The sequence below is a fragment of the Salmo salar genome, chromosome ssa17 (genome assembly GCF_905237065.1).
Source record: "Salmo salar chromosome ssa17, Ssal_v3.1, whole genome shotgun sequence".
In the NCBI taxonomy this organism is placed as follows: domain Eukaryota; kingdom Metazoa; phylum Chordata; class Actinopteri; order Salmoniformes; family Salmonidae; genus Salmo; species Salmo salar.
This window is the reverse complement of record NC_059458.1, coordinates 35,063,794-35,080,022: the sequence shown is the minus strand read 5'-3', so window position 1 is coordinate 35,080,022 and position 16,229 is coordinate 35,063,794. Positions and strand designations below refer to the sequence as shown.

The following is a 16,229-nucleotide window of genomic DNA, read 5'->3' as shown; positions in this document are numbered from 1 at the left end:
TGGAAACACTTATCTCCCTCACTAGCTTCAAGCACCAGCTGTCAGAGCAGCTCACAGATCACTGCACCTGTACATAGCCCATCTATAATTTAGCCCAAACAACTACCCCTTCCCCTACTGTATTTATTTTATTTTGCTCCTTTGCACCCCATAATATCTATTTCTACTTTGCACTTTCTTCCACTACAAATCTACCATTCCAGTGTTTTACTTGCTATATTGTATTTACTTTGCCACCATGGCCTTTGCCTTTACCTCCCTTATCTCACCTCATTTGCTCACATTGTATATAGACTTATTTTTCTACTGTATTATTGACTGTATGTTTGTTTTACTCCATGTGTAACTCTGTGTTGTTGTATGTGTCGAACTGCTTTGCTTTATCTTGGCCAGGTCGCAGTTGTAAATGAGAACTTGTTCTCAACTAGTCTACCTGGTTAAATAAAGGACTTGTTCTCAACTAGTCTACCTGGTTAAATAAAGGACTTGTTCTCAACTAGTCTACCTGGTTAAATAAAGAACTTGTTCTCAACTAGTCTACCTGGTTAAATAAAGAACTTGTTCTCAACTAGTCTACCTGGTTAAATAAAAGGACTTGTTCTCAACTTGCCTACCTGGTTAAATAAAGGTGAAATATTTTTATATATTTTAAATGAATGTACATCCCCTTTCTTTGTCAAAGCAACTCACTGGCTACACGTTAGCTAGCTAGTTAGCAGAGCAGTAGATCAAACATCGTTGTTTTACTTAGCCTAGGTAATTGTTAGTATAGTATGTCAACGTTGGTGTCTATTTCAGACCTTATGGCATTTTTCAAGGATTAGCATAAGAGCATTGGAAGAGGAAAAGACAACTAGAAGTCTGGCCATGTAAATTACAATTTACCGGTTTGGTCAGGCCCAGCATGAGGGGTAAAGATTATCCTGTGTCGGTGAGTGTAGCCATTAAGTGAAGTTTGAGCATCTTTGCAACACAATATGTTCTATACAACTGTCAACATTCTACAAGGACAGAGCCACATAACTATATAATCATTAACCAGATTACTCCGGATACCGGACTTCGATGAGTGATAACTCAGTTCTAGAATGTTGCCATTGATGAGAATGAATCTAAATCTATTGACATTCAGAATTGATTTTGTTTTGACATCCAGCCTGTTTTGTAGTTTAATGACCAGACACAAATCTTCAAAAGGCACTGTATTTATTTATTCAGAGTGGTACATGCATTCACAGTCTTGATCTATAGGATCCTTCCCACTGTATGATTGATGTCAAGTGATAAAATCCCAAGTTATCAATTAAAAGGTCATGGAAAAACCACTTGTCCTGAAAATGACAGTTTAATAAATATTCTACAGCGGTAATGTCATCAATCAAATCAAACTTTATTTATATGGCACATTTCTTACAACGAATGCATTTCAAGGTGTTCCAAGTCATTCATTGAAAGGCATGTGTCACTTAACATCCTTCCTCTTGGCAGGTCTCTATAGGTGACCAGGGGATTCTCTCTACCACATGTGAATGCCTGCGTGGAGCTCATCAGTGGAGCCATGCAGCCTATTTTGGTGGTTCACAATATCGTCCGTACGGATGTCAGCCGTGCCCAACCAGGTGCAGTCAGTGGAGGACCTGTACCCGGCCGAAGACTACAACCCTCTGTCCCGAGAGCCCACAGAGGAGGATCATCAGTGGGTAAGGAACAGTCTCTGGGGCAGGTTCAGTGGAAGGAAATGTCTTCTTGAACCTGAGCCAGAACAATCGCTACCCTCCACGTCATCCCTGTCTGTACCGGACATTGTTAAAACAAGGGCACCTGGGGCATGCAGGCATCCTGGCTGGCATGGCGCTGTCGGTGGAGCAGCAGGAGGCTAAACAGCAGGCAACAGTTGGACAGCGCACCAACAGGCACACCATGAGGAGGGAGGTTGACGGACAGCAATTATGGAGCAGTGCTTAGGACCAAGGGCGTTACTCCGTCACTGCTAAAACAGTCCTCTGATCAGTCGTTGGATGGGGTGTTGTCTGATAACGAAGAGGAGGGCATCAAGGCATTGAAATGGCTACAGGGATGGATGTGCAGGAGTCAGGGTTTTAGGTCACAGGGTCTGGGTGCCTCACCAGATGGCCTGGTGGGCACCACAGCAATGTCTTTATGGTGCAAAGGACCTTACCCATTGAATAGGAAGGATTTCAACTTCACTGAAAAATGTGAATGTTCTATCATCAAGTGAGAACATTTCGTTTCCCTGGCTGATATGGTTGCTACTTAGAAATACTAGAACAATACATTAATAGATTACATTCACTGCTATAAAATCAGTCTCCAATTTAAATCACATAGTTTACATAGACCCACCGTGGACCTTTGACAAATAAATCTCAGTGTGAAAAGGCTTTCCACGGTCTGTTTGGTCAACGAACTCAATGTATTCCAAACACTGGTGGTATTAGATGATCCTAATAAGTGATGTAGCCTAGTAAACGATGCCCTCCTCTGGTATGTTCTATTGAACTGTCTGGGACTCGTTGTTTCCCTGCTTACTACTCAAAGATATTTCACTGATTAAGTCAAAGATGAAATTAACTTCAATGCACTGGTCTCAAATGTATTAGCATAACTAGGCTACACAGAACCAAGGCTGATCCATTGTAAAATGAGAGGCTTTATTATATTAAAACGTGTCCCGGTCCAACGTGCCTAGCTCTGCCCACTGGGGCGTGGCTTACGGAACGCTCTCTGAAATAAACGCTCTTATCACCTTATTCCAACAGATCGACTTCTCACCACACCCGTGGTTCAAAAACGTGGAGTCATGTTTCTGTCAAGCCGCTTTGTTGACAACTCCAACCATCTCGCGAAGTGCCTTTGAACGGGGTAATGTAGTAGGTACCAGGGACATCCAGCCAACTTGACACAACTAAGAAGCATAGGAGTCAACATGGGTCAGCATCCCTGTGGAACGCTTTCGACACCTTGTAGAGTCTATGCCCAGACGAATTGAGGCATAAACACACAAACACTACCATGGATACCTGCTATGCTGACAACATAACATAAACACTACCATGTATACCTGCTATGCTGACAACATAACATAAACACTACCATGGATACCTGCTATGCTGACAACATAACATAAACACTACCATGGATACCTGCTATGCTGACAACATAACATAAACACTACCATGGATACCTGCTATGCTGACAACATAACAAAAACACTACCATGGATACCTGCTATGCTGACGACATAACATAAACACTACCATGGATACCTGCTATGCTGACAACATAACATAAACACTACCATGGATACCTGCTATGCTGACGACATAACATAAACACTACCATGGATACCTGCTATGCTGACGACATAACATAAACACTACCATGGATACCTGCTATGCTGACAACATAACAAACACTACCATGGATACCTGCTATGCTGACGACATAACATAAACACTACCATGGATACCTGCTATGCTGATGACATAACATAAACACTACCATGGATACCTGCTATGCTGACGACATAACATAAACACTACCATGGATACCTGCTATGCTGACAACATAACAAACACTACCATGGATACCTGCTATGCTGACGACATAACATAAACACTACCATGGATACCTGCTATGCTGACGACATAACATAAACACTACCATGGATACCTGCTATGCTGACAACATAACATAAACACTACCATGGATACCTGCTATGCTGACGACATAACATAAACACTACCATGGATACCTGCTATGCTGACGACATAACATAAACACTACCATGTATACCTGCTATGCTGACGACATAACATAAACACTACCATGGATACCTGCTATGCTGACAACATAACATAACACTACCATGGATACCTGCTATGCTGACGACATAACATAAACACTACCATGGATACCTGCTATGCTGACGACATAACATAAACACTACCATGTATACCTGCTATGCTGACGACATAACATAAACACTACCATGGATACCTGCTATGCTGACGACATAACATAAACACTACCATGGATACCTGCTATGCTGACGACATAACATAAACACTACCATGTATACCTGCTATGCTGACGACATAACATAAACACTACCATGGATACCTGCTATGCTGACAACATAACATAAACACTACCATGGATACCTGCTATGCTGACGACATAACATAAACACTACCATGGATACCTGCTATGCTGACGACATAACATAAACACTACCATGGATACCTGCTATGCTGACGACATAACATAAACACTACCATGGATACCTGCTATGCTGACAACATAACATAAACACTACCATGGATACCTGCTATGCTGACGACATAACATAAACACTACCATGGATACCTGCTATGCTGACAACATAACATAAACACTACCATGGATACCTGCTATGCTGACAACATAACAAACACTACCATGGATACCTGCTATGCTCATGAGGAAAAGTTATAATCATTACCATAGCCACAGGAAGTAGAGATGCTGGGCTCCAGTCACAATCAGGAACCAGTGACTGTAGTAGTGATGGGTTGTTCGTGAACGAGTCGGCTCTAAGAACCGGCTCTTGTAGGTGAACTCTGGGAGCCGGCTCGCATATCAGAAGAGCCAAATCTATTTATAAAAATATTTAAAAAATTAAGATATGAATAATCAAAAGATTTAAATGAATAGAATTATCTAATTCAAAGAACAAAAAAATAAATTAAATAATAAAGGCCTAAATGCTCAAGCACACACTCATTCGTTCTGAAAGATCTGCAGATCCTCTGAGCTACTGGAAGATCAAGGCCTCTGTCTTCCCACAGCTTACTAAAGTCATGACAGGGAGAGACTGCATAGTGGCCACATCCGTTACCTCTGAGAGGGTCTTCTTGAAAACGGGACAAATAATTACTGAGAGAAGAAACCGCATCCGCCCTCTCGAATGTGAGGCAGCTTGCATTTCTGAATGCAAATCTCTCATAAAAGCAAAATATGGTCAGCATTGCTGTGTGCTGCAGGAGAATGGCTTCTCTCTGCGTGTTAGTTGGTGACTTTTTAACTTATCCAATCGGGAGAAACTCGTCCCACAGTCAGAGCAGGAGTAAGGCTTCTCTCCAGTGTGCGCTCTCTGATGAATTGTCAGAGCTGTTGATGTTGTGAATCTCTTCCCACACTCAAAGCAGAAGTAAGGCTTCACTCCTGTATGTACACGTTCATGTACTTTTAAAGTATCCAATCGGGAGAAACTCTTTCCACAGGCAGAGCAGAAGTACGGCTTCTCTCCTGTGTGTGTTCTCTGATGAACTTTTACCTCAATTGATGTTTTGAAGCATTTACCACAGTCAGAGCAGAAGTACGGCTTCTCTCCTGTGTGTGTCCTCTGATGAACTGTTAGATCAGATGATGTTTTGAAGCATTTTCCGCAGTCAGAGCAAGAGTATGGCTTCTCTCCTGTATGTACACGTTCATGTACTTTTAAGTTATCCAATCGGGAGAAACTCTTCCCACAGTCAGAGCAGGAGTAAGGCTTCTCTCCAGTGTGCACTCTCTGATGAACTGTCAAAGCCCTTGATGTTGTGAAGCTCTTCCCACAGTCAGTACAGGAATAAGGCTTCTCTCCAGTGTGCATTTTTAGATGAATTTTTAGCTTTGATAGAAATGGGAAAATCTCCTCACAATGTGGGCAGTGGTGAGACCTCTTCGCTCTGTGATCTTCCTGCTGTTGCTCTCTGGATGTAGAGAATGTCTCAACATGGTCTCCTGTGTGAACAACATCAGAAGAACCAGTCAGTGAGATATACATATGACTTCATATACAGTGCCTTCAGAAAGTATTCACACCCCTTAATTTTTTCTACATTTTGTTGTGTTTCAGCCTGAATTTAAAATGGATTCAATTGAGATTGTATCATTGGCCTACACACAATACCACACACATCCATGATACATGACTAGATATTGGACATTGTTGTATCAACATGAATTCTACTACGACTATCTAGCATCTGAATATGAATACCACATCTTTAGATTCTAAACCAACAGTTGGAGGACAGATCACCTGGAGGACAGATGGAACTAAACCACCAGTTGGAGGACAGATCACCTGGAGGACAGATGGAACTAAACCACCAGTTGGAGGACAGATCACCTGGAGGACAGATGGAACTAAACCACCAGTTGGAGGACAGATCACCTGGAGGACAGATGGTACTAAACCACCAGTTGGAGGACAGATCACCTGGAGGACAGATGGAACTAAACCACCAGTTGGAGGACAGATCACCTGGAGGACAGATGGTACTAAACCACCAGTTGGAGGACAGATCACCTGGAGGACAGATGGTACTAAACCACCAGTTGGAGGACAGATGGAACTAAACCACCAGTTGGAGGACAGATCACCTGGAGGACAGATGGAACTAAACCACCAGTTGGAGGACAGATCACCTGGAGGACAGATGGAACTAAACCACCAGTTGGACGACAGATCACCTGGAGGACAGATGGAACTAAACCACCAGTTGGAGGACAGATCACCTGGAGGACAGATGGAACTAAACCACCAGTTGGAGGACAGATCACCTGGAGGACAGATGGTACTAAACCACCAGTTGGAGGACAGATCACCTGGAGGACAGATGGTACTAAACCACCAGTTGGAGGACAGATCACCTGGAGGACAGATGGAACTAAACCACCAGTTGGAGGACAGATCACCTGGAGGACAGATGGAACTAAACCACCAGTTGGAGGACAGATCACCTGGAGGACAGATGGAACTAAACCACCAGTTGAAGGACAGATCACCTGGAGGACAGATGGAACTAAACCACCAGTTGGAGGACAGATCACCTGGAGGACAGATGGAACTAAACCACCAGTTAGAGGACAGATCACCTGGAGGACAGATGGAACTAAACCACCAGTTGGAGGACAGATGGAACTAAACCACCAGTTGGCCAGAAAGTGTTAAATATGGTAGGCCCGTAAAAAGTGTTTAGTCCTTATCCCATATGTGTCAGCGGAGTACCCCACAACGCCAGCGGAGTTCCCCACAACGCCAGCGGAGTTCCCCACAAGGCCAGCGGACTTCCCCACAAGGCCAGCGGACTTCCCCATAAGGCCAGTGGAGTTCCCCATAAGGCCAGTGGAGTTCCCCATAAGGCCAGTGGAGTTCCCCATAAGGCCAGTGGACTTCCCCATAAGGCCAGTGGACTTCCCCATAAGGCCAGTGGAGTTCCCCATAAGGCCAGTGGACTTCCCCATAAGGCCAGTGGAGTTCCCCATAAGGCCAGTGGACTTCCCCATAAGGCCAGTGGAGTTCCCCATAAGGCCAGTGGACTTCCCCATAAGGCCAGTGGAGTTCCCCATAAGGCCAGTGGACTTCCCCATAAGGCCAGTGGACTTCCCCATATCACCAGTGGAATACCCCATAAGGCCAGTGGACTTCCCCATAAGGCCAGTGGAGTATCACAATGTAAAAACAACAAAACAGACATTGAATATCCCTTTGAGCACTTCACATATTTTGTGAAGTGCACCAGTCCCTCCTGCAGCAAAGCAACCCCACAACATGATGCTGCCACCCCCGTGCTTCACGGTCGGGATGGTGTTCTTCGGCTTGCAAGTCTCCCCCTTTTTCCTCCAAACATAATGATGGTCGTTATGGCAAAACAATTCTATTTTTGCTACATCAGACCAGAGGACATTTTTCCAAAAAAGTACGATCTTTGTCTTCATGTGCAGTTGCAAACGGTAGTCTGGCTTTATGGCGGTTTTGGAGCAGTGGCTTCTTCCTTGCTGAGCGGCCTTTCAGGTTATTTCGATATAGGACTCGTTTTACTGTGGATAGATACCTTTGTACCCGTTTCCTCCAGCATCTTCACAAGGTCCTTTGCTGTTGTTCTGGGATTGATTTGCACTTTTCGCACCAAAGTACGTTCATCTAAAGGAGACAGAACGCGTCTCCTTCCTGAGCGGTATGAATGGCTGCGTGGCCCCATGGTGTTTATACTTGCGTACTATTGTTTGGTACCTTCAGGCGTTTGGAAATTGCTCCTAAGGATGAACCAGACTTGTGGAGGTCTAAAAAAAAGTCTGAGGTCTTGGCTGATTTCTTTAGATTTTTCCATGATGTCAAGCAAAGAGGCACTGAGTTTGAAGGTAGGACTTGAAATAAATCAACAGGTACACCTCCAATTAACTGAAATGTCAATTAGCCTATCAGAAGCTTCTAAAACCATGACATCATTTTCTGGAATTTTCCAAGCTGTTTAAAGGCACAGTCAACTTAGTGTATGTAAACCTCTGACCCACTGGAATTGTGATACAGTGAATTATAAGTGAAATAATCTATCTGTAAACAATTGTTGGAAAAATTACTTGTGTCATGCACAAAGTAGATGTCCTAACCGAGTAGGGGGCAGTATTTTCACGTCCGGATGAAAAGCGTGCCCAAAGTAAACGGCCAGTTACTAAGGCCCAGAAGCTAGGATATGCATATAATTGGTAGATTTGGATAGACAACAATCTAACATTTCTAAAACTGTGTCATGACGTTGGCCTCTTTGAGTACAGGGAGGACAGTTGACCCCCTCCCCCCTTGCACCATCCCCCAACCTACCTCCCCCCACCCAGGCCCTGTGTGAAAGGGTTGTAAAATTCCAGAGGAGAATCTTACAACCACATGGCCCAGTTGAGACACAGAGGGGTCCCATAGAGAGACACAGGAAATTCTTCCAACTCACAGAATTGGGGAACCGAATGATATTTGTGTTCTGGAGAAGGTATGGAAGATTGGTGAAGAATCCAGCTACGAACTGGTCCGCTTGGTACAATTTTGTGATACTCAGAAGAGACAATATAGCCATATTACCATAAAACGGTTTATATAATGGCCTCAGCCTTGAGACTTGCATCCACATGGTTGTATAGAATGTATTAATAAGGATAAAGCTATTTGTAATACATTGAGATGCTATGTACTGATGTTAATGTGATAGAATTATATTTCTGTACCAAGCTTAACTCAGTCATCGGCACGCCCCCAGGGACACAGACAGGACCAGGTGTCATGTGACATGTTCACTATAAAACCATAGCCTGATCTACTTTCTTCAGACCCGGCCTCCACTCCATTGCGAGTTGGCCAATAGGTTTGACCATCCAAGTACTCTACTGAAAGTGAACTATACCACGTGGTTAACTTTTAGACTATTGATACCGACAGAATAAGAACAAGTCTTTGATATTAATTATTAGTCTGCAGCTAAGTAAATTATATCATTGAACGCGAAGACCAACGAAACATCCATTCTATAACGACATTAATGAATGTCGCTTTGAAATATCCATTCTAACCGAGAGAGAGAGAGAGAGAGAGAGAGAGAGAGAACGCGGACAAAACTCTCCATCAGAACGACGCTCCAACAAGGATCCCGACGACACACTGAGCGTAAATATATATTGATTGCAATTGTTCCCGAATGAGTGAGCGTTCAATTGTCAATTGTTAATATTAATAAACTCTGTGTACCTCCTCAGCTGAACATTTTATGACCCATTGTTCTACAAGACACCAGCCATGCCTGTTAGCCACTAGGGCACATTACTCTACCAATTCTTTGTGATGATAATTACTGTTTGTATACTTTATGTGAATTACTTAGTTTAGTAAATAAATGATTTTAAGACAATTGATGTATGGATGACTCTTAGTAAAGACTGGGTTCGTGCAGAAACAACAATTTACGACGTTTGGAATGAGACTGGACGCGAGGTAAAATACACCATTTAAACCAGAAGATAATCGGCCTATACTATAATAGAATATAATATATAATGTTATAATATAGGAAAGTTATATTAGGAAAATTATAACTTTGTAATCTGAATATTTTCCTTGGTGCCCCGATCTCCTAGTTAATTACAATTAAACGATGAATCAGTTTGATCGCGTGATAATAATTACAGGGACTTAATTGATAAACATGTCTTCAGTTTAATGGTACCCCAAAGACACGACAACTGTTAAAATAATGTCTGTGAGTATAACAGAACTGATTTGGCAGGCGAAACCCTGAGGACAAACCATCAAGGGGGAAATTTATTTTAGGTCATAGGATTTTCTAATGGTTTTCTATGGGATACCCTTATTATTAGGAACCTGGTTGCAGGTCCTATGGCTTCCACTAGATGTCAACAGTCTTTAGAAATGTTACGGCAAACAACGTTTCCACTCCAAGAATGAGGTACGGTCAATTACTGTAATTAACACGGTAAATTACTGTAATTAACACATGCATTAACAGGCGCTCATTGTTACTGTAGCCTGCACATCTTCCTTTCTTTATTATATTTGCTTCCATTTAGTTTCAAAATTGTTTTTTGGCATGTTATTCTAATAATATAATGTAGTTTTTTTATATCTGGAAGTGGTTCTGCTTGTACAACTCAGTAGTTTGTCATCCTAAATATATATCTCTGTCTATGCTACAATTTGCCCATATTTCTTGGAGGTCCTGAATGTTTCTGTGACACTACCAACTCTGCAGTATTAAGCACATTCATAACTGCTTTATAACATCTCAAATTAATATCAGTCTACTTAAGGAGTCTTTGCACACTATAATGGCTTATGACATGGTTATGACACCCATCATTCCATTCAATGTTATAGTTAAGTAATAAGGGATGAGAATCCAGGGATTATCGTGTGATAACTCCCTTAGGGTTTATGGTAGAAAATAACAAGATTATATTGTAATACTGTTTGTTTATGCATTGAATAAGGTTTCTCAGTACTCTCTCATCTGTGTCTGTGTGGACTGAGTTGGGGCTCTGGCGATGGCAATTGATTTATGATGGCTTGGTGATAAAACATACAGCCTGCATTCCATAAACTGAGTTGGTGTTTGTGTACTATGAGGTACCAGGGGCCGTTGACAAGCTCCATTATTTCAATAATTAATAATACAGTTTGATTGTTTTGAAGAAATCTAAAACTCTTACAATGGGGGCAGGTAAGCAAGCTGTTACAATATTAAATTACATTTTTCTAAAACAGGCTATAGGCTACATGTGCACCACCGAGTCAGAACAGTAGGCTAAGTTCTTAGGGGGGAAAGGGTACCAAATTCTTAGGGTGAGGCACATGGGCTACTAACATACACAAGGGTGCATTTTGGCATTTGCTGTATGATTGATGAGAAACTCCATATTGCAAATGTACAGTCCCTTACTAGACGTCCGCGAATGTTTGTAGAATTTGCCGACGGCGGCGGGCCATGCACCGGGGCCAGATCTTCCGGGAAGTCATCGAACGAAGTCTCCCGGACATTCGGTTTCCATTTTATAAAATGTTCAAATTTTGGTCATTTTTCCGCTGTCCCGGTAAATTCCAGCAGATGGCGAATGGAATCTTTTTGCAAATGTACAAAACGTCACCAATCACGACATGGCCATTTCTCCTAAACGGAAAAGACTTTGAAGACGAAACTTGGTGAGCATAGGTTTGGCATAATGGGCAGTTAACCCCGAACAAGATGGCGTCGAGGCCTCAACACTTTTTGAGTTAAGGCCATTATTCTAGGATTAAATGTCAAAAACAAAAATAGAGCGCTAATTTGACCGCTTCACGTCAAAGTACATGAACCTACGGTGTCAGGAAAAAAAAGAACCAGACATTTATCTATCGTAATTTAAGAGAAATCGTACAACATACAATTGGTGATGCTCAAAGAAATGTGTTTTTTTTTCTCAAAAAAGTTACAGATCCAGTTGCGGCATGTTCAGACGAATCCGTTAAGGTGGGTTTCGGAACTCTACGTGATTTCTGTGATTTTCTGAAATAACACTCAATCATTCAACCCTCTGTAAATAAGTCAGTTCTTAACGTAAAGACTTAAAACTCCAAATTCTGTAAGAGCCTCCCCAAGGAGGATATGTGTTCACTTTCAGCTTCCTGTGTCAACCGGAAGTACCTTAAATTGGGGTCATAGGGGCTGTTTCGAAGGGTTAAAAAGGTCACATCTTTCCAAAACTTCATATGTGTGATTAGGCAACCCTCATGAACTGTAAATCAGTCATTACTCCCAACAAATGTCAAAGAAAAAAACTCTCACACACACACAAAGCAAGGATGGAGTGACACGGTGCGGCGCTTAACCTCACTAGGGCAGGGGGGCAGTATTGGAGGGAGTGCATTCCGATGAAGACCATCAAAGGTTAGTGAATATTTATAATGCCATTTCTGACTTTTGTTGACTCCGCAACATGGCGGGTATCTGTATGGCTTGTTTTGGTGACTGAGCGCTGTACTCAGATTATTGCAAAGTGTGCTTTCGCCGTAAAGCTTTTTGAAAATCTGAGACAGCGGTTGCATTAAGGAGAAGTGTATCTTTAATTCTATGCATAACAGTTGTATATTTTATCAACGTTTATGATGAGTATTTCTGTAAATTTATGTGCTCTTTCACTGGAAGTTTTGGAGGCAAAACATTTCTGAACATTACACGCCAATGTAAAATGGGTTTTTGGATATAAATATGAACTTTATTGAGCAAAACATACATGTATTGTGTAACATTGAGTCCTGGGAGTGTCATCTGAAGAAGATCGTCAAAGGTTAGCGATTCATTTTAGCTGTATTTCTGGTTTTTGTGACGCCTCTCCTTGCTTGGAAAATGGCTGTGTGGTTTTTCTTGTCTAGGTGCTGTCTTAACATAATCTAATGGTATGCTTTCGCCGTAAAGCCTTTTTGAAATCGGACACTGTGGTTGGATTCTTAACCTAAAGACTTAAAACTCAGGATTCTGTAAAAGCCTACCCCAATGAGGATATGTGTTTACTTTAAGGTTCCTGTGCCAACCGGAAGTGCCTTTAATTGGGGTCACAGTGTCTGTTTCAAAGGGTTAAAAAAAGTCACATCTTTCCAAAACTTCATGTGTGTGACTAGGTAACCCTCATGAACTGTAAATCAGTCATTTCTCCCATCAGATTTCCAAGAAATGCTCACACACAAACACAGCAAGGACGGAGTGATATAGTTTGGGGCTTACAGACACACAAAGCCTGCAATAGTTACCTTTGTTCGAACTATCAAAGAACCGTCAGACCTAGAACTCTGAAACTTTAGAAACCTGTTCTAGAGGTCAAGTTGATAGAGCCACGTAACTCACCGTGCACTAGATAGTTAGATAGACCATGGTGATTGCCTACGGAGCTGTGAAGGGAACGGCACCTCCATACCTTCAGGCTCTGATCAGGCCCTACACCCAAACAAGGGCACTGCGTTCATCCACCACTGGCCTGCTGGCCCCCCTACCTCTGAGGAAGCACAGTTCCCGCTCAGCCCAGTCAAAACTGTTCGCTGCTCTGGCACCCCAATGGTGGAACAAGCTCCCTCACGACGCCAGGACAGCGGAGTCAATCACCACCTTCCGGAGACACCTGAAACCCCACCTCTTTAAGGAATACCTAGGATAGGATAAAGTAATCCTTCTAACCCCCCCCTTAAAATATTTAGATGCACTATTGTAAAGTGGTTGTTCCACTGGATATCATAAGGTGAATGCACCATTTTGTAAGTCGCTCTGGATAAGAGCGTCTGCTAAATGACTTAAATGTAAATGTAAATAGTTCTCAGACCGAGAAACTGCCTCGTACATTTGCAATAACTTCAATTAATTTTGACCATCACAAAAATGACGACATTTAGAAAAAGTCCCAGAGTCGCAAGACTAGGTGCATTGAAACCGCCTCGGCCCATAGAGACGGACCCTAACGTTTCTGTCCGATAGCTCATTCAAGGACCCCGTAGCAACGGCCAGAAAATGTGGATTTTCAGCACCAATTAAGGTCGCTGCTCGGGCTCCAAATGACCTATCGAGCCGAAACTTGGGATTCGGGGTCGCCTCAGCTAGGCCTACACATAATGTCAGAACTGGACCCGCAACTAGAACGTAACTACGTGTTTTATGTTTTTATTATGGATTAACCTGTCTGGGATAGGGGGCAGTATTTTCACAGCCGGATGAAAAACGTACCCAATTTAAACAGGTTACTACTCTGGCCCAGAAACTAGAATATGCACATTATTAGTAGATTTGGATAGAAAACACTCTGAAGTTTCTAAAACTGTTTGAATGGTGTCTGTGAGTATAACAGAACTCATATGGCAGGCAAAACCTGAGAAAAATCCAAGCAGGAAGTGGAAAGTCTGAGAATTGTAGTTCTTTTTTTGATTCTCTATTGAAACTACAGTGTCTGTGGGGTGACGTTGCACTTCCTAAGGCTTCCATTGGCTGTCAACAGCCTTCAGAAAGTGGTTTGAGCATTCTCCGGTCACTGGGCAGATAATAGGAGCTCAGTTTCTGAGTGGACTGCCTGGCAACAAAGGGATTGGATATGCGCGGTCACACGGACATTTTGTTGTTTTAGAATTTGCCGCCCTGATATTTCACTGGCTGTGTCCCGCAGGTGGGACGCTAGCGTCCCACGTAGCCCATAGAAGTTAACCTTTCTGGCCCATGGAGTTGCGTATGAAGGTTTTATCCTTTTAACCTCTGCGCTGGTCAACATCCGATGAAATTGCAGAGCGCGAAATTCAAATGACACAAATTGTAATATTAAACATTCATGAAAATACGTGTCATACATCAATAAGTGTCATACATCATTTAAAAGCTTAACTTCTTGTTAATCCAGCCGTTTTGTCAGATTTCAAAAAGGCTTTACGGCGAAAGCACACAATGCGATTATCTGAGGACAGCGCCCCGCACACAAAAGCATTACATTAATTTTCCAACCATCACGAAAGTCAGAAATAGCGACAAAATAAATCACTTACCTTTGAATATCTTCATCTGGTTGCAATCACAAGGGTCCCAGCAACATAACAAATGGTCATTTTGTTCGATAAAGTCCTTCTTTATATCCAAAAAAAGTATGTTTAGCTGGCGCGCTTGACTCAGTAATCCACCGGTTTCCCTCGTTCAAAATGCATACAAAATGAATCCCAAACGTTACCAATAAACTTCTCCAAACAAGTCAAACAACGTTTCTAATCAATCCTCAGGTACCCTAATATGTAAATTATAGATAAAATTGAAAATGGAGAATAGTATGTCCATTACCGGAGATAAACAATGAAGTGCGCGCTTTCATCCATGCGCGTCATAACACTACAGCCAAAATGGGAGCCACCTGGTAAAACTACAAATTCTATCTTATTTTTCTAAAAACAAGTTTGAAACTCTTTCTAAAGACTGTTGACAACTTGTGGAATCCCTAGGAACTGCAATCTAGGAGGAATTCCTTTGATTTTCCCATTGACAGCCATTCTAATCAGGGGTGAGCTGGAAAAAAAAAAATTCTGGATGGATTGTCCTCGGGTTTTCACCTGCCATATCATTTCTGTTATACTCACAGACATTATTTTAACAGTTTTGGAAACTGTAGATTGTTTTCTATCTAATGCTACCATATATGCATATCCTAGCTTCTGGGCCTGAGAAAAAGGCCGTTTACTTTGGGCACCTCATTCATCCAAACTTCCGAATACTGCCCCCTAGGTCGAAGAAGTTAAGGTGGAAAAGTTTCTCTCTGACTCGGCAGTTGTCATCGGAGTGGTGATGATGATTTTGAGAAGAGAGACCGTTTCAGACAAGGCCTCCTGCAGGTTGTTCTCGTTGAGTGATTTCAATAAAGAAATTGCTGTGTTTCCAATGTGCAGCTCAGGATGCCGGTAGACAGTGAACAACTTCTCCTGGTTGCCCACAAGCCATAGCTGGGTAGAACACCAGAGTTCTGCGGTGGGAAAGGAATCCTTCAGTAGCGTTTGGACACCACATACATTACCACTCATCAGCGCTGACCAATCGCAGGTTTGTGCAACCAGTTTCTCCTTGACATTCAGTGGAGCTAGGACTTGTTTGATGGTGTTGGAGAAGCCAACACCAGTTTTGTCCTTCACCTCTACAAACACTTCTCACACACACTGTTGTCTGGTAACATGTAGTGCAGCACTATTAACATCTGTGATTTACAGGAGACGTCAGTGGTCTTGTCTGCCTGTACAGACGCAAAAGGAGTCTCAGACACCTCCTTAGCTATAGCTTCTCTGTACAGTTCATACATACAAAAGTTCCTTTTGGATCGTGCTTGATGTACCCTTAAAAAGTGGTTGGTCATTAGAATGC

At 42.4% G+C, this 16,229-nt stretch overlaps 1 protein-coding gene across 1 annotated transcript in view; it reads right to left on the bottom strand.

Moving 5' to 3' along the window:
* Positions 1-4,340: 4,340 nt before the first annotated feature.
* Positions 4,341-16,229, bottom strand: part of LOC106592870 (zinc finger protein 585A) — a 38,400-nt gene continuing 26,511 nt past the window's right edge. The window contains exon 6 of the mRNA XM_045698620.1: positions 4,341-5,787. Within this exon, the coding sequence (XP_045554576.1) occupies positions 5,024-5,787 (764 nt within the window). The 3' untranslated portion in view covers positions 4,341-5,023. The remainder of the gene's footprint in view (positions 5,788-16,229) is intronic.